Source organism: Anopheles ziemanni, chromosome 3 (genome assembly GCF_943734765.1).
Source record: "Anopheles ziemanni chromosome 3, idAnoZiCoDA_A2_x.2, whole genome shotgun sequence".
NCBI classification, from domain to species: domain Eukaryota; kingdom Metazoa; phylum Arthropoda; class Insecta; order Diptera; family Culicidae; genus Anopheles; species Anopheles ziemanni.
The window spans coordinates 87,319,026-87,341,985 of record NC_080706.1 but is presented as its reverse complement, the minus strand read 5'-3'; the positions used below and the strand labels follow the sequence as shown (position 1 = coordinate 87,341,985).

At 45.6% G+C, this 22,960-nt stretch overlaps 4 protein-coding genes across 5 annotated transcripts; 2 read left to right on the top strand and 2 right to left on the bottom strand.

Annotated features, from left to right (window-relative positions):
• Positions 1-501: 501 nt before the first annotated feature.
• On the bottom strand, positions 502-2,194 carry LOC131288577 (large ribosomal subunit protein uL15). The gene is made up of 4 exons (XM_058317719.1): positions 2,102-2,194; positions 1,744-1,810; positions 1,202-1,449; positions 502-988 (listed from the first exon to the last, which is right to left on the bottom strand). The coding sequence occupies exons 1-4, from the start codon at positions 2,105-2,107 to the stop codon at positions 857-859; spliced, it is 453 nt and encodes a 150-aa protein (XP_058173702.1). The 5' UTR covers positions 2,108-2,194; the 3' UTR covers positions 502-856.
• Positions 2,195-2,795: 601 nt separating this feature from the next.
• Positions 2,796-4,658, top strand: LOC131285725 (putative protein tag-52). The gene is made up of 3 exons (XM_058314582.1): positions 2,796-2,922; positions 2,997-4,324; positions 4,626-4,658. Exons 1-3 carry the CDS (start codon positions 2,796-2,798, stop codon positions 4,656-4,658), a joined length of 1,488 nt encoding a protein of 495 aa, XP_058170565.1.
• Positions 4,659-6,884: 2,226 nt separating this feature from the next.
• On the bottom strand, positions 6,885-11,358 carry LOC131286478 (protein unc-119 homolog). Of its 2 annotated transcripts, XR_009189254.1 has the most exons (4): positions 10,632-11,358; positions 10,324-10,496; positions 9,361-9,992; positions 6,885-7,185 (listed from the first exon to the last, which is right to left on the bottom strand). XR_009189254.1 is itself a non-coding variant. In XM_058315437.1 (3 exons), exons 1-3 carry the CDS (start codon positions 11,138-11,140, stop codon positions 9,880-9,882), a joined length of 795 nt encoding a protein of 264 aa, XP_058171420.1. In that variant the 5' UTR covers positions 11,141-11,358; the 3' UTR covers positions 8,536-9,879. The 2 variants fall into 2 exon arrangements, 1 of the variants encoding a protein (XP_058171420.1); XM_058315437.1 differs by lacking the exon at positions 6,885-7,185 and having other exon boundaries at positions 8,536-9,992.
• A 1,964-nt stretch (positions 11,359-13,322) lies between these two features.
• LOC131289541 (LIM domain kinase 1) lies at positions 13,323-22,530 on the top strand. Its single transcript, XM_058318823.1, has 9 exons — positions 13,323-13,344; positions 14,914-15,013; positions 15,323-15,437; positions 15,520-15,650; positions 15,724-15,969; positions 16,109-16,201; positions 16,339-16,724; positions 16,792-17,746; positions 18,653-22,530. The coding sequence occupies exons 1-9, from the start codon at positions 13,323-13,325 to the stop codon at positions 21,066-21,068; spliced, it is 4,464 nt and encodes a 1,487-aa protein (XP_058174806.1). The 3' UTR covers positions 21,069-22,530.
• The last annotated feature ends 430 nt before the right edge of the window (positions 22,531-22,960 follow it).

Genomic DNA, 22,960 nt, shown 5'->3' with positions numbered 1-22,960 from the left:
CAATTGGTTCCAAAATAGAGAATTTATTGGTGAATTGGTGAACAGCTAAGTGGTTCGGTTTGCTTCGAGGTTAGAAGTGAAATAACATATCTTTCGCTTCACAGATCCTTCACTGAAGCAGATCAAAGCGTTTTCATTTCAACATGTAACGATCAAAGTCTAGATGGCCGAGAAACGGTTAACGCTAGAAGAAGGATGGATCAAAGGAACCGCATTATTAAAACAACCATGAAAATTGTTTTGAATAGATTACTGTTTAAACAGAAGTTAGCTTTTCTAATAACAAATAAGAAGTATTTCACTTCAATGAACTTTTGGGCTACAAACAAATCAGATTGTGTTGGGCGGCAGATACCTCTGTCCTGCATAGATTATTTAATTCGAATGTGCTTCGAACCTGCATACTGCTGAACGGCACTGAAAACCCCTGTCTGAATGGTCGAATTGGTTGGTCATCTGCGATAGAAAACAAAAACACACAAGACACGTCCGAAAGGATGTTTAAGGTATTACTTTCTTTTTGTATTCTCATCTTTTCTCTCTTCGTGACAACGTTACACGCACCGGCACCGTCCACGGACGCCGGACACGCAAACGCCACCGCAAACAGCTTCCAACCATTCCCCCTACAATACACACGAACTGTTGTACGAAAACAAGGATATCCGCAACCCGGCAGGAGCAAATAGAAAGTAAACACGGAGCAGCAGGTGTTTCAGTTCCGTAAAAAGGGATGTCGCATTTGGTTTCCAGTGCCCGGGTGTAGATGTTTATTTTTCCCGCCTACTCCATCATCGGCCGAGTAGTAACAGTTTGTGTGTGCAGCTCTTCCTTCGCTCGTTTTGTTGAACAAATTCTAAGCCCGCAGCACGCACGCACCACCAGCCAGCTTGATCTTCATTTCGGCCTTGCGGGAGAACATTTTCGCCTTGACGATGATGGGCGCCTTCTTGGGAAGGTATCCGGTACCGAGCACCTTGAAGTAACCCTACAAACGATAACAAACATACGTGAACAAACCGAGCGCAAATAGTAAGAGGAAACCGAAGAGCATATTCCTTATTTGATCGAATCAGATAATTTCGACGAATCAACAGGGTTATTCGCATCAAAAATTGTACACGTGCGTTCTGTCCGCCCGTCGTGTTATCATCATGTTTCGACGATTCGAGGAACAGACAATTGAAGGGGGTATACTTACGAATTTCACCAGATCAATCACGGGGACCTTCTCGGGGTTCTTCTTGGCTTCTTCACGTATGTTCTCCGGCACCAGAGCCCACAGCTTGGTGAGGTTGAGCGTCGGGCAGAACTTGTGGTTGCGGTTCAAGTGGAAGTTCCGCATACCGACTTTGCCGAAGTAACCGGGATGGTATTTGTCGTAGTTGATACGATGGTGGTGCATGCCACCAGCGTTACCGCGACCTCCAGGATGCTTGCGGTGCTTGCCTAAAAGGAGGAAAAATCATCATCAGTTGCTGTTTTACGCCATCACACAAAAGAGGCTGTGGAAGCGCGGGTGTTGCAGGATTTTGTACGCCTTATTTAATCAGAATAGGAACGATCAACAGGATTGTTAGCATCGATTATTGTACACATGATGCATTCTGTCCGCCCGTTCGCAAGTATCATCATGAAGAGAGGACCAGTAGAAATGGTTGCCCCTTTTCACACGGGTTAACCTAACAAAACAACCCCCGTTCGTGTAGCCTCAAAATAATGGTCCGCTCGTTGGATACGTACCAATGCGACCGTGACCGTGGCTGACATGGCCACGCAGCTTCCTGGTCTTCTTCCTTTTCCTTAGATTCTGCAAAGTAGAACGAAGAAAAGCAGCATTAAACCTCCGACAGTCAAAATTAATCCCGCGGGGCAGGGTTCCATATTCCGCACCACGCGATATAAACACACACAACACGCGACACACTTCCTTCACACCGTTCCGAACACCAAGCGAATTCGCCTTCAAACAAGTTCACTTGTGGCCAAGTAAAATTCACATTTTCGTTACTTGTCAACTAATATCAGAGACGGTGCTAAGTTTTAACGAAACCGCAAAGGAAGTGGTCGCCGTTTAGACGTATTTACGCTCGACACTTACGACCATTGTGCACGAAAATCGAAAATCCTTTCGCTGCTACCACGAAATGTGTTCGACAGCGGGCAAAGTTTGCCGGAAAAAGAAAGATGGACTGAACGTTTCGGTTTGACGTATAAGCTGCAAGCGGAAGTGACATTGACAGCAATCGTGATCGCTTGACGTTTTGTGCCCAGTGAGGTATGTCCGCGTATTGTGAGCATGTGAGGAAAAATATTTCTTTAAATTTTAAATTGAAAATTGTTAATCGTGGAAAAATGTGACAAGTTTGTGACAAAATTTCCACTCGTGTTTTTCTAGTTTGTTTTGTTAAATTTTCTTCAAATAAAATTTTCACTTCAATACAAAGCGTGCTGTCATACTCTTGGCATTAAAGTTATTCGAAACAAAATAACACATACCTTTAGGTGGAAAGATCTGAGCAAACATGAGCGATCTAAAATAAAACTAAAGAACATAATCTCCAAGCTTATATTTTTTACCATTTCTGGACAATCAGCTCGTATTGCCTCAGATTTCCCTATTTGAAAAGTTTCAACCTTGTGCCTCATTAGGCACACGAGCATTAAACGTCAAATTTGATTTTCACAACAGATCTTAACGACAAACGGACACGCCAAACAAAAACCGCCAGCAATATTGTTGACCGCAACCTTGCTTGAATGGTTTACTTACCACAGTGAAAGTAATTCCGAAAATGGCTCACGCTATGCCAAATCACTCCAAAAACTTGCAGCTGAAACCTCTGATGCCGGAGGACATGCGGTCGGAACTGATCGCTGCCTTGAAGGTGCAAAATATTCGACCAACGAGCATCAACAAAAGTAGGAACATTTGTTTTTATCTTACCCGAAAATACATGCTAGTTGGTGCTAATGTTTGTTGGTTTTCGTTAAAGGTGGGCGTCGGTTTGTTCTACCCGGATCTCAAAGCCATAGCTCGTTGGTGGCGTCACAAGAAAATAATGAAGCCGACAAACGACATCAGTTACGCCTGCAAGCGATAGGAGAAATACGGACGTCGGAGGAATCGTACCTGCGGCAGCTGGACCTGCTGCTGGAGTACTTTGTAACTCCGTTGCGCGTGAACGGGTTCCTCACGGAGAAGGTACACAATCAGCTATTCGGCCAGCTCGACACAATCCACAACCTCAGCCAGGAACTGCTGAAGAAACTTGACGACAATCTGGACAACGTGGTGCGGGCGTTCACGAATCTCGGGCCGTTTTTCAAGCTCTACTCCGTGTACGCATTCGATTACCGGAATTCGCTGTGCACGCTTCAATCGCTGATCGATAAGAACCCGACGCTGAAGCGGTACATAAGCAACACCGAGTGCCGGCCGGAGGTACAGATGAAGCTGATCTCGCTGTTGATACAACCGATACAGCGGATTCCACGGTACAAGCTGCTCCTGCAGCAGGTGCTGCTCTACACGAGCCCATCGGATGCGGCCTACAAACCGCTGCAGGAATCGATTCGGCTCGTCGAACAGTCCGTGTCGCACATCAACTCCGTCGTGGAGGATCACGAGAACACACAGCGACTGATAACGGTGCAGAATGCGCTCACCAACAAGTCGCTCAAGTTGGTCCAACCGGGGCGCAAGATCCTGAAGGAGGGTATCCTGCGCAAGCTCAAAACCGACGGCTCCACCTCGAAGAAGTACTGCATCCTGATGTCGGACATGTTCATGTACTGCCGCCCGCTGAAAGATGCCGACGTGCTGCTAACGGACAGCTCGAGCATTGCCTGTAGTTGTATTTTTCCGCTGAAAAAGTGTAAAATCGTCGAGCTGTTTCGAGGCAACTTTAAGATAACGTGCAGTGGCGACGGCACGATCTTTAGCTCGGATGTACTGGACGAGAGTCATGCCTGGTACGTGGCCGTAAAGGAGGCGATCGAGCAGCACGTGCAGTGTCGCAAGACGCTACGGAAAGCTTCCAGCAATCGGAAGCCGCTGAGAAAGAAACACCTGCAACGGCTAGAACCGGAGGACGACATCCTGTGGCTGCTGCGGCGCAAGACGGCCAGTCCGGAGCGTGTTCAAAAGCAGCAACCCATAACGCCCTCGAAACGGCGCCGTCATACGATGTGGCCGTTCAAACACATCAACTGCCTTCGACTGAACAGCTCGCTCGGGGAATCGAGTGAATCGCAACCCTCGACGGCAACAGTGGTACGCAATATGTTTCCCCAAGCGGACACACCCACCGTCGCCCTTGGGGTGAGATCCGCACTGGGAGTAAATAGGGTCGAGTCAACGATGCTCCAGACGTGGATGGAAGGAAGGGAACTACCGGGGGAAACGACGAGCGAACCTAGAACCACCAACCAAGGCGTTGACAAACATGTCCATTTTCGATTTCCCTCCGCGCACTGGCGCTATTGACTCCGGACGGGCTTTTCAAACGATTTGCTTTGAATATGAGGACCGTTTGATTCGTTGCATAATTTACAATGCATCTTTTTCTCTATTTCAACTATTAGATCTGTATTTGTTTTATTTTTTTTCGCACCTCTTATAGTCACTAGAATTATGTATTTATTCACTTGGTTAATGCCATTAAACTAATGTTCTTTTGCTTGTAAGGAAATAAAATCGTCATTCATAGACTTTGGAATAGTTTTAAGATCTTTTTAATCATCTCATTTGAACCGACCCCGAATCACTCGGGCGGCGACTTAATTTCGTTTTTGTTTAGTTAATAAAATTAAACATTTACAATAAAGACAAGACAAGTTTTTTACTCTGAACGAACTTACCTTTCTTTTCTTTCAATCTTACACTGGAACACGGAAACAAACTCACCGGGTGCTTGTTTTACACCGAACAATGTGTTATCTATTATTATTATGATTATTTCCACTAAACCACAATTAAAAACTGGGCGCAAAAAGAAGGGCAAAAAATGATCACATCATTTTGTTTTTTTTTGTTTTTTGTTAAATTGGTCGGACAAACAGCATTTGCTAACATTTCGGGTGAAAACGAAAACTAAACTAAACGGGATGGAACACTAACTTACTAACTAACTCGATGATGGACTAGATAAAAAAACACGTGGGACGTAGAGCACACCATGTGCGTGTGCTTTTTGGGGTGTTTTAAAAATACAAACAATTTGAAATGATTTGTTTGAGGTTGTATAATTGTGCAAACTGGTGTTGCACCGAAAAACATATTACCACGAGCCGAGCGTTGAATGGAAGGAGCGTTGGGATAAGATTTTATTTTTGCCTAAAGGGACAAAATAAAACGATTTTGATATATTGTTAGTGTACCGGCCATACTCTATCGCTCTCCGGTGGCTTCCGGACTATTCGTCATCAAATTGCATCGTTCTTCTACTCTACCATCTAGCCGCATCAGTTTTTTTTATTTGTATTAATCGATTTTCTTGTTTTACGAAATGTGTACCTTTTTATGAACCGAAATTTAGATTCCTAGCATCAATTCCAAACAGCTATACGCTAGATTTCAGTGCTCGAACATCGTGCGTTTCTCGATCGGTGACTGTTTTTTACTGATTTTCAGTGTTTCTTCTGTTTAGGATTACTTATTTCGCTTGCTTTTAGCTTTAGCCCGAAAGAGAGAAAGAGAATAAGTGGGTTTAGTTTTCCTTGCAGTTCACTGCCAGAAGAAAATGTCACCGAAAAAAAAACGACCCCTTCTACCATTTTTCCTAATTAATGTTTGCTGGCGGATACGCTTCGCTTCGATTTGATTAAATATTTTGCTGGTTGATTTTCTTTTGTTTTGCTAAAAATTAAAATTGTTTTTTTTTAGTAGTAATTATTGTATGCCTGGTATGCTTTTATCGACTCGAGGGGGCCACTTGCCACCCCCACGTTCGGTCGGGTCGTCCCTCGTAATTTTCAAATGCCTACCTCCGAGAGACAAGCTCTTCCGCTAGCTGCTAGTAACTTCTTCTAGGACTTATTTGGTAGGATCGATGCAGTTTATTTTTTGTTGCTTTTTCATTTCATCTCGTATTGTTCTCTGTTTGCTGGTATCGTATTACAGTACACGTTTGTTTTACCTTTTTCTCTTTTAAATGGGCGGCGCTCATTTCGGTGTTCTAAAATCGGCTGGACACGTACGGGTTTTTGTTGGATTTCTATTTCATTTTATTCTAATTTTAACTCCCTCAAGCTAGATCGCGAACTACTATTATAGTCAGACACCTGTTTGTCATGTTCATAACATAAGCATAAAATAATAAAATAATTTGGAAAAGCTTGTATTTATAAATTATAACAATGTTCTTAAAGCTATGTCGATCTAAACGAAGATCGCAAACGCAAAACAACACAGGGCAGTGAACTAATGTGACTAGAAAACCCTGAACAAACAAACTAAAAACAACTCATATTAAATAAACTGCTGTCGTTTCAAAGAGATCCGTATTCTTACAGAAAACAAAATGCATAAACATTTTTCAAACATTTCAAAGTCGATTACGCTTTCCACAAATCAACTGATACGAAAATACACCTCCACTAAACCACGTACATCGACGTTTGGCTCCTCCGAGTTCTCTGAAACGAATGGTGTACGAACAACTTCTATTACCTTGCTAGCGGGCAAGAAGGTGTATTTTAAAAAGGTGGTACTGTAAAGTGCTCTAACATCTGTCCGATCTATCACAATCTACCGATCCTCCTCTCTCCTTTCTGGACTCCTGAATTTTCCATGATCGCGCAGGGTGTGTATTAAGTTCGTCTCGTTATTAAGGATTTACTTCAACTCAGTTCTTTCCTTGCCACCCTAGGATGTGTGTGTGTGTTTGTGTTTAAAGTTGCCAGCAAACACACGTGCTCGTGTGCTGTACAACATATGGAAGCGTTTCCACGCTTATTTTAAGGACATGTGGACTAGTTTACGGGTTTTGCTATGTACGTACCTAAAACAACTGCTGCCTGGGTGGTTTGTCTTATCGGTGCATTTATCTATGCTTGTTTCATCTACCTTTTACTTCTCTACCGCTTTCGCGACTGCTAGTTGTGGTTGCTTACGTTATTATTTCTTTTAATTATGCCATATTTTTTCTTAGATACTCCTGCGTTTTAAATTCTCAGGTTAACCTGTCGTGGAAAAAATAAAATTCGATAAGTTTCGGCAATTCACTGGCGCTAGAAATATATATATTTATGTTGGATTCTGTGTCCCACGAATCCGGATGTTCGTTTGGCGGCCCGAGCTTAAACCGGTGGTTGTTGGAAAACATTCATTCTCCACAAAATAAATAACATCAATCTAGGTTTACAGTTCACGTGCATCGTGTATCGGCGTTTCCCGATACCGATCCATACCGTCTCACGGAGGGGATAAAATTGTGCTAAATGTGTTACAAAATCATCACCTTCTTCTGCGGCAACTAAAAGTGCAAAAAACGTATCCCTTTATGTCATTGTAAAACGCGTGCAAGGAAAGCCTCGCTGCTATTTAAAATTTATGCATCGGCTTCAATGTCACTTGCCACTTACCAACTATCGTGGGAAACTATCGACATTGCTTCGCACGCAGGTTCTTTATGAGATCCTTTGGTATTCGTGTGTCTGGGCAACCAACTGCGCAACTTCAAGCACGGAACACACATTACGTGTTAAAACTTCTTTCACACCCACGTGGTTCAGGTTTGGTCACGCGAGTGATTTTTGGTGTCGTTTAAAAAAAAAAAAGGACACGGAAGGACACGTTCGGCGAGTCGTATTATTTGTCAACCATGATTAGCGAGAAAGAAGCGGTCCGAGTGTGGGGTGCGATGAGTCGATTGTTTCAATTCCATCTTCCAATCCTTAGTATCGCTTAGAATGAAAAACAGAAACTAAACAACCAACTTTCACTAACAACAATCGGACGAATATAACGGGAGCCAGTACTGTGACCATATTCGGGGGAAAAATCGCGTGCCACGTGGTATGGAACGGGTACCGAAATTCCCTTTCTCCGTGCAATGCTCATCGGTCAACCGAAGGGACATCGACCGTAACGACCGACAGGGTCCCCCCCTTTCATACGAAACTTCTAATACTTTGCCACCGAACCTTACCAAGCATGAAATCGAAGCAAATGGTCGCATGCTTCGGGTCGTTTGTCGTTCGCCTCGTGACCTTCGCTTTTAAATGAGTTTCATTCCATACATTTAATCAACCGATATAGAACGGCTAATAAAAATGGACTCGTTGCAACATGTGGTTAAATCGGGAAGTAATTTTAATTTTATCACATTCCCAGCAATTAAAAAAAATTTCAATGGTTTAGAACAAAAGCAATTACTCGCGGTCCGTGCGCTTACGTCACAGAGCCAAGGGAATTGTTTTTTTTTAAAGACCTAAGGTATGTAGGAAAAATGTTTACATAAACAGGAGTAATTCACGAGATACGCCGGACACGCTATTTCCACTCATTTCCTCAACCCTATCATACCCCTGCATACTGCTTGCATGTGAAAAAATCGGCCTTTTGCTTATTAAAAGAATCCCATTCTATCTATCGGTACCAACCTCACTACGCAATTAATACACTTTCGTCCATCGTCCGACCGTATGATCCCGGTTTCACAACGCGCTGCTGTTTTGCGATCGAAGCTATTTTTAAATCCGTACACGACTTACCTCCGCACAATTGCCGTGCGAGAGAGATTCTTGCTGCGTGAATTATGTGTGTTTCTTATGCGCGATTATGCGATTTCATTGATTCTTCGTTTCTCTTTTTCTTCAGATCCTGCCCCTCTTCAGCGCCAGCAGTTGCCACCGCCGCTACGATAATAACAAACAGATAATTAAGGCAAGAAAGGTGATTAGATTCTCGGTCCGCGGCCCTGCCTTCACCTTTTCTTCATTGGGTGTTTGGTTTTGATCTGTCTCCGGGTTTTCTTCATTTTATGTTATAGTATGATAAAACTCATTTTTCTCGCCCACCATTCATTTGTTTAATTAAATACCCCAACCCCATCGACTGCTTTCGTTATTTTTACTGTAATAATAAGAGCTCGTGAGCATTGCCAGCGGAGGTGTGGTCGTGTGATTTTCGGTCCTTTTCCACTAACATGCGATCCATGATCAGTACGATAAACAGTTAAAGCGCACGTAATAAAGTATATTGAACGAAAATCGTCACGTTTCTCGTTCCGTTATGCGCGGTTACTGTGGCAACTGTTCTTTTAAATGTCTTTCTTAGCTTTCTTAGATAGATTTTTGGTTTAGCTTTTCCGTACATGGTTTCCGACTGCTTTTCTAATAACTACTATAACGTACCTGTTTTGGTTATTTTTTTCGTCTTCTTATTGGTCTTCGGTTTAGCTCGTGACGCTTATCTCGTAGGGGAGAAGAGTGTTTAAATTTTCCGTTTTCCCGTCTCCATAAATCATGCCCTTCATTTGGTCAGTTTGCGGCCGATGTCTTCTAAATGAACACGTTGCTACCTTCTGGCTGCCCAGCGTCAGTTTGCGGTGGATGTTTGCTTTGCCAGGCAGCACTCGCTGTATTATAGGAATTGACGAACAGGCCACCGACACTTCCGACTTCGTCGTACGTTTAGGATGCAAAAAACAAATCCTTAACTGTATGTGCAGACACACACGCACACACATTTACACACTTACACAGACGTAAACACTCGTGCCAGAAACACCTCAAAGGAGTTCAAGGGGTTTTTTCTTCAAATCGACAAACACAAATAAACAATTATAAAATGGCCAGCAGTAACATCTGGCAAAAATCGTAAATCGCGGTTTACATCACTTTTCGGTTTCGCCCTCGTTGCCGTTCCCGTGCTCACAGACCACCGTTGTAGGCGTAGTCGGCCTTGTTGTGCATCACTAGGCAACCGTCGACAAAGTAAAAACTATCCGAGCGCGTCTCGAACGGATGCTGAATCATTTCGTTTACTAAAGGGAGAAGTCAAAAATCGTTTGAAAAAAGATTTTAAATTATTTTACAGCGATTGGTTGTAATGGTATATTTTGTTTAGGGTATATAAGATTTGAACTGATGACAAAGCTTACCAAGCATATTTAGTTTCGAAATTATTCTGCGACTACTACGGGAGGGTAATATGTGTTCCAATCTTGATAGCATGACGTTTGCAAACGAATGTTCTGGTACCATTCGTTCGCTGCACGCTCAGTGCCACATTTCAACGCAACGTTTCAAATCCCGCCGGTCGGGTAGGAACCTTGTGTAGGATTGTTCCACATGGCTTACACATGCTGTACTTACCCAAATCTGGCGGGATAGTGGGAAACTCGTAGATGTGTTCGCAGGTATTTTTAGAATAGGGAATGCAGTATCCAAACTCGAAGTCGAACGTTTTCAGCAACCGATCCTTGAAAAAGTGCCGTTCAATCATTCGAAAGTTTTTCACACTTTTACTGCCAACCGTGAACTCTACCCTGCACGGGCGAAGACGATGTTGTACGACGGGGGTTTGATTTTCCGCAGCACGGGCATTTGAAAAGGAAAGGAATAGACAAACATGTTAGTCGGTAGTTATTTTTTAGAAACGTAAGTTAAACTAAAATACTCACGTTGCACCGACGGTTTTTAGTTTTAGAAATTGCGGCGTAAATTGATACCGAACGTAGCGGCCAGCATTTGGTTCGAATGTTTCCTCCGCATCTTCGGTCGGTGGGGCGGAGGAGGTCGCCACAGCCGTCGTCGGATTCTCGCTACCAATCGACGCCGCCTGCTGCGCACCTGACGCGGTCGCTGCCTCGTTCGCACTTGCCTTGTTTTCGCTGGCGCTTTGGGCAATGTCGCTAACCGACGGTTTCGCTATCTCAAACAGGACAGCACCCGACTCCAGGTCGCGGATTTTAAACCGTGTAAAATCGATCTCGTAAATGTTTGCATCCGGTGTGCAGAGGTAATCGTCGGCGATTTTGTTCAACTGCAACACGTAATCGGGTGTGATGGTGCTCGGGATGGGCCGACTGGACGTTGGAGTCGCGGGTGATTCGCCAGCAGCTTCCGCTTCTCCCGATGTGCCCCCTTGGGCCGACATCGACGAGCCAAGCTTCTTGCCCACCACACTCATTGTTTATTGGGTCAAAGTTGTGCCTTCCGACGTCGCAAGAAAGAATCAGTCCAGCGAGTATTGTGTGGTTGCTTCCCTGCTCTACAAAGAATGCTCCACTGTCCCGGTTAGCGCACGGGCACCAACTTTTACACCAACGAGATTTTACACCTAGCAATGCAACAAAATGACCTAAAACTATACACTAAATTATCTAGCACATCCTGCACGGCAGAACCGTAGTGGGACCTTTTTGTTTCTACGAAGATAGACGTGAAACGAGAAAAAGGGAACTATCTGCTGTCAGGTTCTGTTTGTTTTTTCTTCCCCTTTTCCACAGCTGTAGTGAAATCAAAACACGCAAAGAGAACTTCAGGTTACGGGCCAACAAATGTTTATTTTTTAAGAGAATTATTAAACACTCCTTATTGAATTGTTAATACACAAAAAAAATCAGTTACTTTCTTAGAATCTTTCGATGAATTGCTTTCGATACTGTATAAGCCGGGGAAACATGAGAATGCAGGATTATCAACGCAACGGAAAATTCAAGGCAGAAGGTTGGAACGAAGCACAGCTGCTTGCCCAAGGAACCACGGTTCTAGGGGCTCTCACTACACTGAGTTCCTCGTCCAGCATATCGCAAATCCGGTAAAAGAGTAAATGAAGCCCTGGTCACCATGTTTTCGATCATGGCTACATCGCTAGTGGGACGTTTTAACTGAATTTATGCAATAGGTGGCACATCAATTCGTTAATTTCGACCTACGAGTATTCAAACCGTTTGTGTACCGTTAATTTCGGCTACGCAGTCCCCCTAGGTGTACGTTATGAACTTATTTTACCAAAGCATAACAAACTCCCTTTTTAGGTAGACCTGGCGCAGTCCGCTCACTGCGGGCGCACCGTTTCCCATTAATCTCTTCAGCTAAACCCATTGGTTCATGTGTGGTATAATTTACAAGCTAACTTAATATGTAAAAGTATATTAACCTGCAAGCAACCTCCACTGCGTGATTAGTTTAAATCGTTATGTGCTTTTAAGCGAATCATTAGATTTCAAACGTTCGAAAAGAATGCATGTGTCGCGCTTTGCATAACTTCAGGTGCAAATATGAATCATTAGGAAGACCAGGACAAAGGCTGGGACCTAATTTACCCTTTTGCCGCAAATCCTATAAATATTACAAGATATAGATTAGAGATTTAGATTAGACAGACATATAGATTAGAGATTTAGGAATAAATTGGAGAAACAATTGAGGCAATCACGATTCAAAGGACAAAAACGATGGTAGGTCATGTCGTTTTGGATCGGGGAGACGGCCAACTAGTTTGTCCTTTTTTTTTCAAACTGTTGTTTAGCTTTTGTATGGGGCAGCGACGATAAAACTGACAGTTACCATCGTTTCGGTCCTTTGAATCTTGATAACGGGGCATATGGCCTTAGTTGCCGGTCCTTAACCCACAGAGGTCTACATCAGCAGGTTAGCTGGCGAAGGCCCAGGAAGCTGGATTCAACAGCCGTACTGGGGTAAATCCTCGCAGACTAAGAAGAAGAAGAAGAATCATGGGAACCTGAAATAATATTGGAACATCAAAGAAAAATTTAATTGATTATCAAAGAACCGGTAAGTCCCGCTAGGCAGCTCAAAATGTCGGCCTAAAAACGTCCTACTTTTTTGTATGGGGATGAAAAAAAGTAGGACGTTTTCGAGAAGTCGTTCTTCTTCGTCCTACTCACTACACAAAACTGCTCGATGTTTGTTTCACTCAGGACGTTTTGCTCGAAATCGCCTAGCGGGGCTATGACTAAGAAGGCACTCACTTTGTTGCTTGGGCGAACGGCATGATGGACGCCGTCAAAATTAGTCCTTGGGTGGTTTATACTCCACAGCTTCTGTACTTCAATTGACATCTAGAATGTTTTTCGCCCAGGGCTAGCAAAAAAAAAAAACTACCAGAACGCAAAAAACAAGATATCCTCGTAAGCTCGTGACCATTTGCTCAGCATTCTCGTTCAGTTGAACGCCGGATTTAAAAAACGGCATATGTTTATCGCTTCTGAATACGCACGTAGCGTACCCCATTGTCTGTTCTACGCAGTGTTAGTTAAGAATTCAGCCGAATTAGTGCGTGGTGGTGGCGCTGGTGACCGCAGCTTCGCGGGGATTACAGCGAACGGTCGTAGTAAAATGCAACAATGGGCGAGAACGGGGAAAAAGGTTTGTGATAAGCGTGTACTTCCTCCTGTGAATGCTTATTGCCAGTCAATGGCAGCGTTGTGCAGTGAAATATTTGTTCGCAGCAATCCGTGGACTGTGCTATTGGACTCCAAAGTCACATATGAATGCTTGCTGTAGCGGAGCGTGGGTGCTTGTGTGATGCTTTTTTTCACCTTCAGTGTTGACGCTTGTTTTTTTTTGCTGTCTTTAAGTGTTTCTTACTGCCTCACTTTTATCCTGCAGTGCGCATCACGCTGTTGTTATTGATTGGCCGGTAATTGTTACCTAATTGATTGCGTTGCATGTCCTCCGAGCAGTAAAGGGAATCCCTCAACGAAAAAAGAAAAGAAAAAATCCAAAGCATTCCTTAGAGTATTTCCCTTTCATTCGTACCCGCTTGACGTAACGTAACGCTGCGTTGCGGGCCCCCCTGGTGTTTACAAGCGCGAGAGCGAGAGAGTGAGAGTGAGTTTTGTTTTATGATGTTGCCTGCGCCTGCAAAAGGTCGACTGCCCAATGTTTACGATGCGGAGCCGGAGCCGCGACCCGTCGTGAGTCATCGACGCTAATGGAAATCTCGCTTCCTTCTTGGGCTCCGGTCGGTTGCTTGATCTTTTTCTTGCGGGCCCGCCACTAAATGTGTGTGTCGCGCCATGGAATGCGGCGGAGTGGTATAGTACGATAAAAGTGTCCAGTTATCAATCGAGCCAATCCCTCGGCACGTTCGCTTCCGACGAGGGTGCGTCATTGACATCATCGCACACACGGTTGGGAAACTGCCGCCCAGATAGATGAGCCAGAAAGTTCCACCGAAAACAGGATATCCTTTGGCCCAAGCTTTTCTCCTCACCGTCCGGCAGCACCTGACCTTGACATTTCATTCATTAGAAACGCCACTGGCCTACGGTCTGTGTTTTGTTGAATGGCCAGCGCTGTGTGTGCGTGTGTGGTTGTGGTTCAAAAAATAGCGAAGGCGACTTGGATGCGATGCTTTTGCGCCGCTTAGATCGATAACATTAGAAAATAGATTTGAAGCAATGCGCTAAAAACCGCACACCGACACAAGCGTAACAAACTAGCAAATGTAATCGCACAAGTGAAAGCAAATGTAGCGGTTGCCAAATAAATCAAAATAGAGCTGAGGTAGAGTGGAGCGATTAAGCAATGCACTAATTTGCTCTACTTCTCGTACGTGATAAGTTGGATGTAAAGCATGTCGGAGGGTGACAGAGGCATGTGGCAGCGGCACGGCGGAGGTAATCAAGTAATCGATGTCACCGAAGGTTTCGTTACCTCGTGTCGTAATCGGAAACAAACCATAGCTCAACCACAACATCAACAACAACAAACCATGTATTCCATTGGACATTGTACGGAGGAAGAAGGAGAGGGGGGGATGGTTGTGTGGCCATAAAAAATAAACTAACCCTTCCTTTTGACGGCTTTATCTGACCCATCAGCGTGAGATGTAACGTCTTTTAACTCCGTCAAGGCCTTACAGACTCCTGGCACCGGACATCAGGCGGTGAATAATTAGTAATCACTTTTGCGTCTCTCGTTTCATTGTAGGGAAAAAAGACAGCACTGTGTGCGCTAGCTGCTACAACGCGATAGAACCGGAACAGCATGTGGCCGCCGTTGGTCAGTTGTGGCACGCGGAATGCTTCAGGTAAGCACCGGGCCGGTATGCTTCCGGTCAAAAAGAACGGTAATTTGCTGTGCAAAGTACACCGTACCGGTTTTGGTTGCCGTAGTTACCAGGATTACTGCACTGCCTCCTGCCTCTGTGGTGGATGGATAACGTGTACGTGGTCGTCCACCACGTGCCTGGTAAATTCAGGATCAAAGCCTGCAACGGCGTTCGAACCGATCCGTGGCGACATTTTAATTCATTTACCGTATGCTAATTCAATTTACCAATTTGCCTCGTGGTGTGGTGTAAATGAACTTCCTTTACTTTCTCCCTCGTTGTGTGCAGGTGTTCGGTGTGCGATGCACGACTGTCGAGCTGGTACTTCGAAAAGGATGGCTTACTGTTCTGCAAGGAGGACCACTGGTCCAAGTTTGGCGACTGCTGTCAGCAGTGTTCTCAGGTATGTGGTAGCTGAAGGCCAGGAGGTTGTGTAGTTAAAAGAAAATGCTTCTCATTCGGACGTTTGTTTCCGATTTCTTCAGGTTATCTCCGGGCCTGTTATGTTCGCAGGCGATCACAAGTTCCACTCGGAGTGCTTTCGATGTGAATCGTGTAAAGTTTTCATCGCCGAAGGGGAAACCTACACACTGCTGGAACGGTCAAAGCTTTACTGGTACGTTGGAGGTACAAGAGGTAGCGGACTCGGGACCATTTAATACATTTTCTCTACTTATCGACTGTTACAGCGGTCAATGCTACAAACGCCACCAGAGCGCCCTTGTAGAAGTGTCCCGTAACGGCACAACAACAACGTCCTCGATTGTGCGCGGTGAGAAGGCAAAGCAACAACCACTTCCGCATACGATCCGTTTGGTGGAGATACCCTGGACCAATGCGCGTACCGATCGTATCCGACTGGCCACGGACGACAAACTGTTCGGTGCGTCCGGCAAGGGCGCTGGCGCCGGTTGCAAGAGCGTACGAATATCGGAGTAAGTACAGCCGAAGTCATCTTTCAACCATGTGGGAACCTGCAACGCCTCATACTAACCCTTTTTGTCTGTGTGCTTTAACGCTTGCCCTTTTCGGATTGTCGTCCATTGTCGTAACACGTGTGCCGTGCTGTCACAGAGTGTTCTGTGCCGCATACGGACAGTTAGGCAAATACATTTTTTCATGCATTAATTCTGCATTGGAGTCTTGCTGTGGTTTGCTTCACTTTAGGTAAATAATCCCGCTTTCGGGGGAGATCAAACGAGAGATAAAATTTTTCTTTAAGGGATCCATTAAGCGAGAGATTAGTTTTCCACAAGTCTAATCCATTTTACGACGATTTTACTCCATCCACTTGGCGCTCACAGGGTAACGCTCAATTCGGATTTGATGTCATTGCGCGTTGGCGACAAGGTACTGGAAGTAAACGGCACCCCGGTGCGCGATGTGCCGTTGGAAAATTTGCAAAATCTCATCGAAAACTCGACGGGCAAAGTGCTGCAGCTGACGGTTGAACATGATCCTGAGCTGCTCGATCCGCAACAAAGACCGGTCAATGGAGTTCTGTCCGCTTCCTACTGTGGGACGCAATGTCCCGATACCTGCAACAACAACGAGGATGGGGATAATCAGTCCAGCCGGAGTCTGTCACCGAGTAAGCTGGAGCGTATCTTTAGGAAAAACGATGAGGGTTACATGAGTGGATCATCGAGAAAGCTACAAAAACGCTTGAAAGATGTCAATTGCAATACTGGTAGGTTGAGGCAGTTCTTAATTTCCTTATCGTATTGTGATATTGACATTTTCTTTTTTCCACACAGCTACCAATAGTTTAAAGGAAAAAGAGCGCAGCTCCAGCATGTCCCGGCTGCTCGACGAACATCGCAGCATTGCGGCCGGCGGCGAGTTCTATGACCTCTCGCGTACAAAGTCGTTCCGCGTGGAACCGAAGGCGGCCCGTATCTTCCGCGCGTCGGATCTGGTGCAGGGTGAGCTGCTTGGGAAAGGGTTCTTCGGTCAGGTGTTTAAGGTGACGCACCGTGTAACGCAGGAGGTGATGGTGCTGAAAGAACTGTACCGGGTGGACGAGGAGGCACAGAAAAACTTCCTCAAGGAAGTCGCCGTACTGCGCTCCCTTTCGCACCACAACGTGCTCCGCTTCATCGGCGTCCTGTACAAGGACAAAAAGCTGCACCTGGTGACCGAGTTTATACCGGGCGGGTCGCTCAAGGAGCTGATACACGATTCCGGCCAGCCGCTGAGCTGGGAGCAGCGAATATCGTTCGCACGGGACATCTCGTGCGGCATGAGCTACCTGCACTCGATGAACATTATCCATAGGGACCTGAACTCGCTGAACTGCTTGGTGCGGGAGGATGGGACGGTGATTGTGGCGGACTTTGGCCTGGCGCGTATCATCAAACAGCCGCTGCTCAGTACGGCCTACGAAAAGTGTCCCGCAGCAAACGGAAATGGGACGATCGGGAGGAGGGGCGTGCGCCCGCGGAGGCAACGGTACACGGTGGTGGGTAATCCGTACTGGATGGCCCCGGAGATGATGCGCGGTAACAAGTACGACGAGAAGGTGGATATTTTCTCGTTCGGCATTATGCTGTGCGAGATTATTGGGCGCGTGCAGGCCGATCCGGACTACTTGCCGAGGTTGCCCGACTTCGGGCTGAACCAGACGGTGTTTCGGGAGAAGTTTTGTGGCCAGTGTCCGGAGCCGTTCTTCAAAATTGCGTTCCTGTGCTGTGATCTGAATCCCGACAAGCGGTAAGTCGAAAGATTATTCGAAACACAGTGTTTCTCATGCCAATTTTATCGACGCACCTTTCATGGAAACATCTTGAAAATATATTTACAACAAAACAAATAAACATAACATAATAATGTTAGTCAATCGCAATGCCACCATTTTTGTATGCAAAGTCATTGTGAATTCCAGTGGCGCTTTTTCCATTTTTTTGTTTTTAAACTGACCTCATCCGTAACCCTCCATAAACTAGCACGACTGAAACAAATTAAATTGACTAATTTACTTCAAGAAGGCACGTACGAAAAGATAAGAGACTCTTGCATGGATTGCGGAACAAACGTAAACACAAGAGATGACTTACGCATTTCAATATGCACCCTTTGTTCCTCGGTGTGTAGCAGAGAGTGGATGTGTTGGTAAACTGTTAGTTTCCATATTTTAATCACGTTTTGAAAGGATTGCATCATAAGAAAAAGCCATAGTATCAATTGTGTATTTTGCTCAAAGTTCTAGTTGAGCTATGCTAAAATTGGAAAAATGAAAAAAAGTGGATTTTAATTTATTTTTAACGCACACGTGTTACAATGTGGTTTAGTAAATTCAAAAGGAATTCGAATTTTTCTTTGAATTTTAGCTTGTTGAAAAGATATTTATGTACGAATGTAAATACAATTTTCGCATTTGAACAGCTATGAGTATTGAAATAACATGTTTTTGTTGGAAAAAATTATCAAAACTTTGACATTTCCGCTTGATTGTTCACCTGATTAGGTACTGATCGGTTTTCCATCCCTCACAAAGATTGTTTATGCTTACACATCTCTCTTGAGCGAAATAAATTAATATCCTGATAAAATTGGCATGGGAGGCAAAGTTTGTTTGAACGAAAGTCTAATATACTATTTTTGTCCGTTCCTCCATAGACCTCCATTCCATGTACTGCAAGACTGGCTAGAGACCATGGTGACGATGACGGCCTTGAATAAGCCACTTCCGGCCAAGATTGTGTACGACATCGAGCACTTCAAGGGACAACGCAGCACGGATTCGAGTTTGTGCACCACACCCGATGGGCTGGCCACACCGCCACCCTCCTCCGCCGGGTACTCCCTCAAACCTTCGCTCAGCCGGAAGCGCATCTGCGAAGGGCCGGAAGATACGGTTGAACCACAACCGAAACTGAGCGACCTACAAACGACTTCTAGTCTGGACGTGGTGGACGGGGCTATCGGCGGTGTGAGGCCACCGTGTACCACCGTATCACCGCATGCACCACATGCACCACCCGCTGTGGAAAACAATGGTGGCTCCTGTTGTCCCGATAGCAACAACGGTTTCATTGTGGCAGACTGTATCGAAATTCCAAAGTCACCGCACCTGGGAAAAGACTTTTCCGCTAATGGCGACCGTATTCGGGACAGTATTCGAGCGAAACGGCGCCATCGGATGATGCTGAGTCGTGAGAATCAACGAAAGTCGCTCGATTCTAGTGTTTTGGCGGCAAGGCTCGGTGCCGATCGGTTGTTTGCCGACGTGAACGATGCGGTTGACAATGGAAGTGCCTCGGAACCGATCAGTTTAATCATGACCAGCGAGATGATCGCGAACGATGCTGCTAAAATCGTGGACGCGAGTGCTGGTGGTCGGGAGCGACCTTCCACGGACGAACTGTTGGCTTCGGTGAAGGATAGTTTGGAGTTGAACAAATCACTCATCGGTATCGGGGACGGCATGCGACCGAACGATGGAGGATGGGGTCCTATTCCGGCCAAGGTTAAACATTACGGCGAGAAAGGGTTCGTCATCCACGTGCAAAATGGACACCTTACGCTCAACAACGTGCGCGATCTTGAAAACTGTTCCGATTTTGATTCGAGTTGTGACACTAGCCTTAACTACATCGAGGTGAATGGAAACCGGATGGAGAGTGAAACCTGCGAGACGCCGGAGGTGGAGGTGAAGTGTGACGCCGTGGTTTCAAGCGCGAGAGGAGGACCCGCTCTGACTTCCAGTCCACCAGCTCCATTGGAACCGGTCCACTCGACACGCGGTACATGCGAGAAGGAAAATATCTCCACTGAATCTCCGGTGCCAGCGTTGGGAAAGGCGAAAATTACTCCAACCCAAACGAAGCCAAACTTTTCTCCCTTCACTCCGATACCGGCGGAAAGGAACAGCTCGATCGGTAACGGAACACTTCCGGCAAAGGTGGAGGAGAAAAAGCAACCCTCCAGTGCACAGAAAGCCGTCCAGTACACTAGGAAACTATTTCGCAGTGCCATGGAACCGACGCCAACGGTTTTGGCAAACTCTTCCAAGCCGGTTCATGACCTTCCCGGAACGCATCTTCCCTCGAGTACCGTTAAAACCAGCACCACAAGCCGTGGCCATACCCGCACGGGTTCGTCCGAACGGTCGGCGTTGTTTTCGACAAAGCAGAAAATTTCTCCTACCTCCGATCCGGAACCGCAGCCCAGTTTCGGTGCATCGCCCGGGGTGACAGGGGCGGGAAGCTCGGCACGTCCAAAGTCAAACACGGTGCTAAATTCCGTGTTCTCGTACAAATCGAAACCAAATGAGCCCGTGATGGACGGTGCGCGTGTGGCTCATGGCGGTAACATTTTCACTTCCAGTGGATCCGTCGTACGACGCGCTGGCGCGAAAGGCGCCAGTGGGAAAGCGTCCCCGGGTGACGTGATGAATGCTGCGTGCGTTGAGAGTATACCGCCGGCCACTGGTAAGCCACCGATCAGTACCTACACTCCTGCGGCCCTCGTGGGAACCGGGAGCTCGGGTGGTAGCATATTGCGGCTCGGAAAAGGCACTCGCAATTACCGTCCGGTGGAGAAGATGACGGCCGCCGCTGGCGAGTGTAGGACGGCCACCGGGGTGAGGGTGGAAAAGTACACAACGCTTTCACCTCCGAGTGGAAGCAGTGGCAGCAACTCTCGAACGAACTCTCCCTCGCCACCCGTACCGAACGGGACGCGTTCTTCGGTTGGTGGAACGGCGGGAAGTCGCACCATCGGTATCCTTTCACCGTCCAGCATTCGCCGGCTAAATGCACGCCTGCTAGAAGCACGCAAGGGTAATGGGTCGTTTGCGTCGGAACAGCCGACTCCGACCGTACCGACGGTCGTTCCCCGGGCCAAGGTGGCGACAATTGTTTCCATCTCCGGTGGCACCAAGCTACCGGGTGTGGCACGAAAAGTGCCTCCGATAACGGCTAGCTCTAGTGGCACCGGTAGAGGTACGATTATTAGCGCTGTTGCCGGATGCTCGAGAGAGCGGCGATCCACCCGATGTCCAGGCGGGGGTGGTCCACACATGGGTGTGTAAATTTGTATCTGCATAGAACTAAGCTGTAGCGGCTTAAAATCGCTTTACAAAAGTGTCGTGTTAGAACGGTTGAAAAACCTTCCTAAGAACTTTACGTTTAAAGTTTCGGAGTACCATAATGAAACTCACATGAGAAAAAGACGCTCACTCTTTCCAACAGTATTGCAATTGCAAACCCTTGATGTAACTGCAATTTGCAAACGAAAAGCAATCTACTAACGGCTCAACGCGAAGGAAGCGAAGGAATGCAAAGTTTACCAACAACTCTCACCTCCAAACAAGCCTGTCCGAAAGGCACCGCACCGGTTTAAATACGACTTTTCTTCCAAGCACCTTTTATTCAAGCACCCCATTTTCGCCGGAACGGTCAACATGAGCGTACGGCACACCAGCCACAAACGACAACTACTTATTACCTACTAACTCTACCTACCAATACACACCTAACTGCTAACTGTTTGCCATCGGTTCCGCCTGCTCGGATCGATGGAATGTTGCGCCTGTTTTATCTGTACCGAAGGCAACTTTGTGCCCGCATCATTTGCTCTGGCGTTTGAGGACCCCACACATCATTTGGGGTTTCAATTGTCAAGCATCCTTGGATGCTTCTGTGTATAGTTTATACTTATTGTAATACGTTCCATGAAAATACGTTAGATTTGGTTGATGCAGAACCGTGAAAATTCCAGCATACCCCTAAAATTCCATTAACTGGCTGCTAAAAATGTTTTTGAATACGCATTAAGATAAGCGACAGCTCAGCGCGTTGATATTTTACCAAACAAAAGTGTATAAGTTTTTAGTATCGTTAGTTTATATTCGTTTTAACAAAAATGACATCTTCATCCTTTTTTAAACTGACTAATACTCTCTCCTGTCCCCGATCTCTATTTTTTATGTGTTTTGCACATATGTTTCAAAGGCGCTGATGCTTTAAAAAGACTGCTTTTCTTCCGCACACCCCACAATGTATTAGGATCTTTTCTTAATGAACCTTACTTTGGAATCTATATTTTTATGACAAGTAGATCAACAACAGCGAAAACACCCCCTTAGCAAGATGAAGTTACTAACCGGACTGTGATATTGTGAATTATATGGAACGCTGTAGTGTATAGAGAATGCATTCGTGACACTTTATTACATTTGAACCGTTTAGTTTTTAGCAGTAAAAAAAAAGTTCGAACATTAACGTGACTCTCGTCGGCTGAGGGAGCCAGGACCAGGGGGAGATCCGTAACCCATGAAGCAAAAGACATTACCGAAAAGTGGTATCGCACTCAAGAAGTAGAGTAGAGTAGAGAAGTGTCCCCAGGTCGACCGAAGGACGTAGTCGTTAGTTACACTTAGTTTAGCACCTTAAGTTTTACCATTTTATTTTGATAAGAGAGCATGACGAAAGCAGTGTATGTTAGGGTTAGGCGATGCTGGTTCCGAATGAAAATAAAACATTCGTCAAGACTTCCACTATGTTGGACATTTGAAATGCCAGCCTGTTGAAGTTGGAGGTTGGATGGCGGATGGGCATGAAAAGAGAGGTGCTAACCAAACCGCAATCACAACCAACGACGAGAACCCCCTGCAGGAGTAGACGGGGATCATGCAAAATAAATGGGCACCCGTTCGATCAGTATCCTGTAATTAATAATGTAGATAGTCAAAGCAATGGGAATGACGCTGGCAGAATAGTGAATAATGGTGGGAAACACAACACAAACATGTAGAAGCTCGTGCGCAAAGGTACAATAGAGGGGTTGGGATGGAAACTTATACCAGAAAAAACTGAACGCCGTCGTATTCATGAAGGTGGGCTTTGTAGTAATGTTAATGCTCAATAACATTTCGATGATTTTATTTTTGCAAAAGTCGTCAAAAAACTGTGTTGTGCAAAA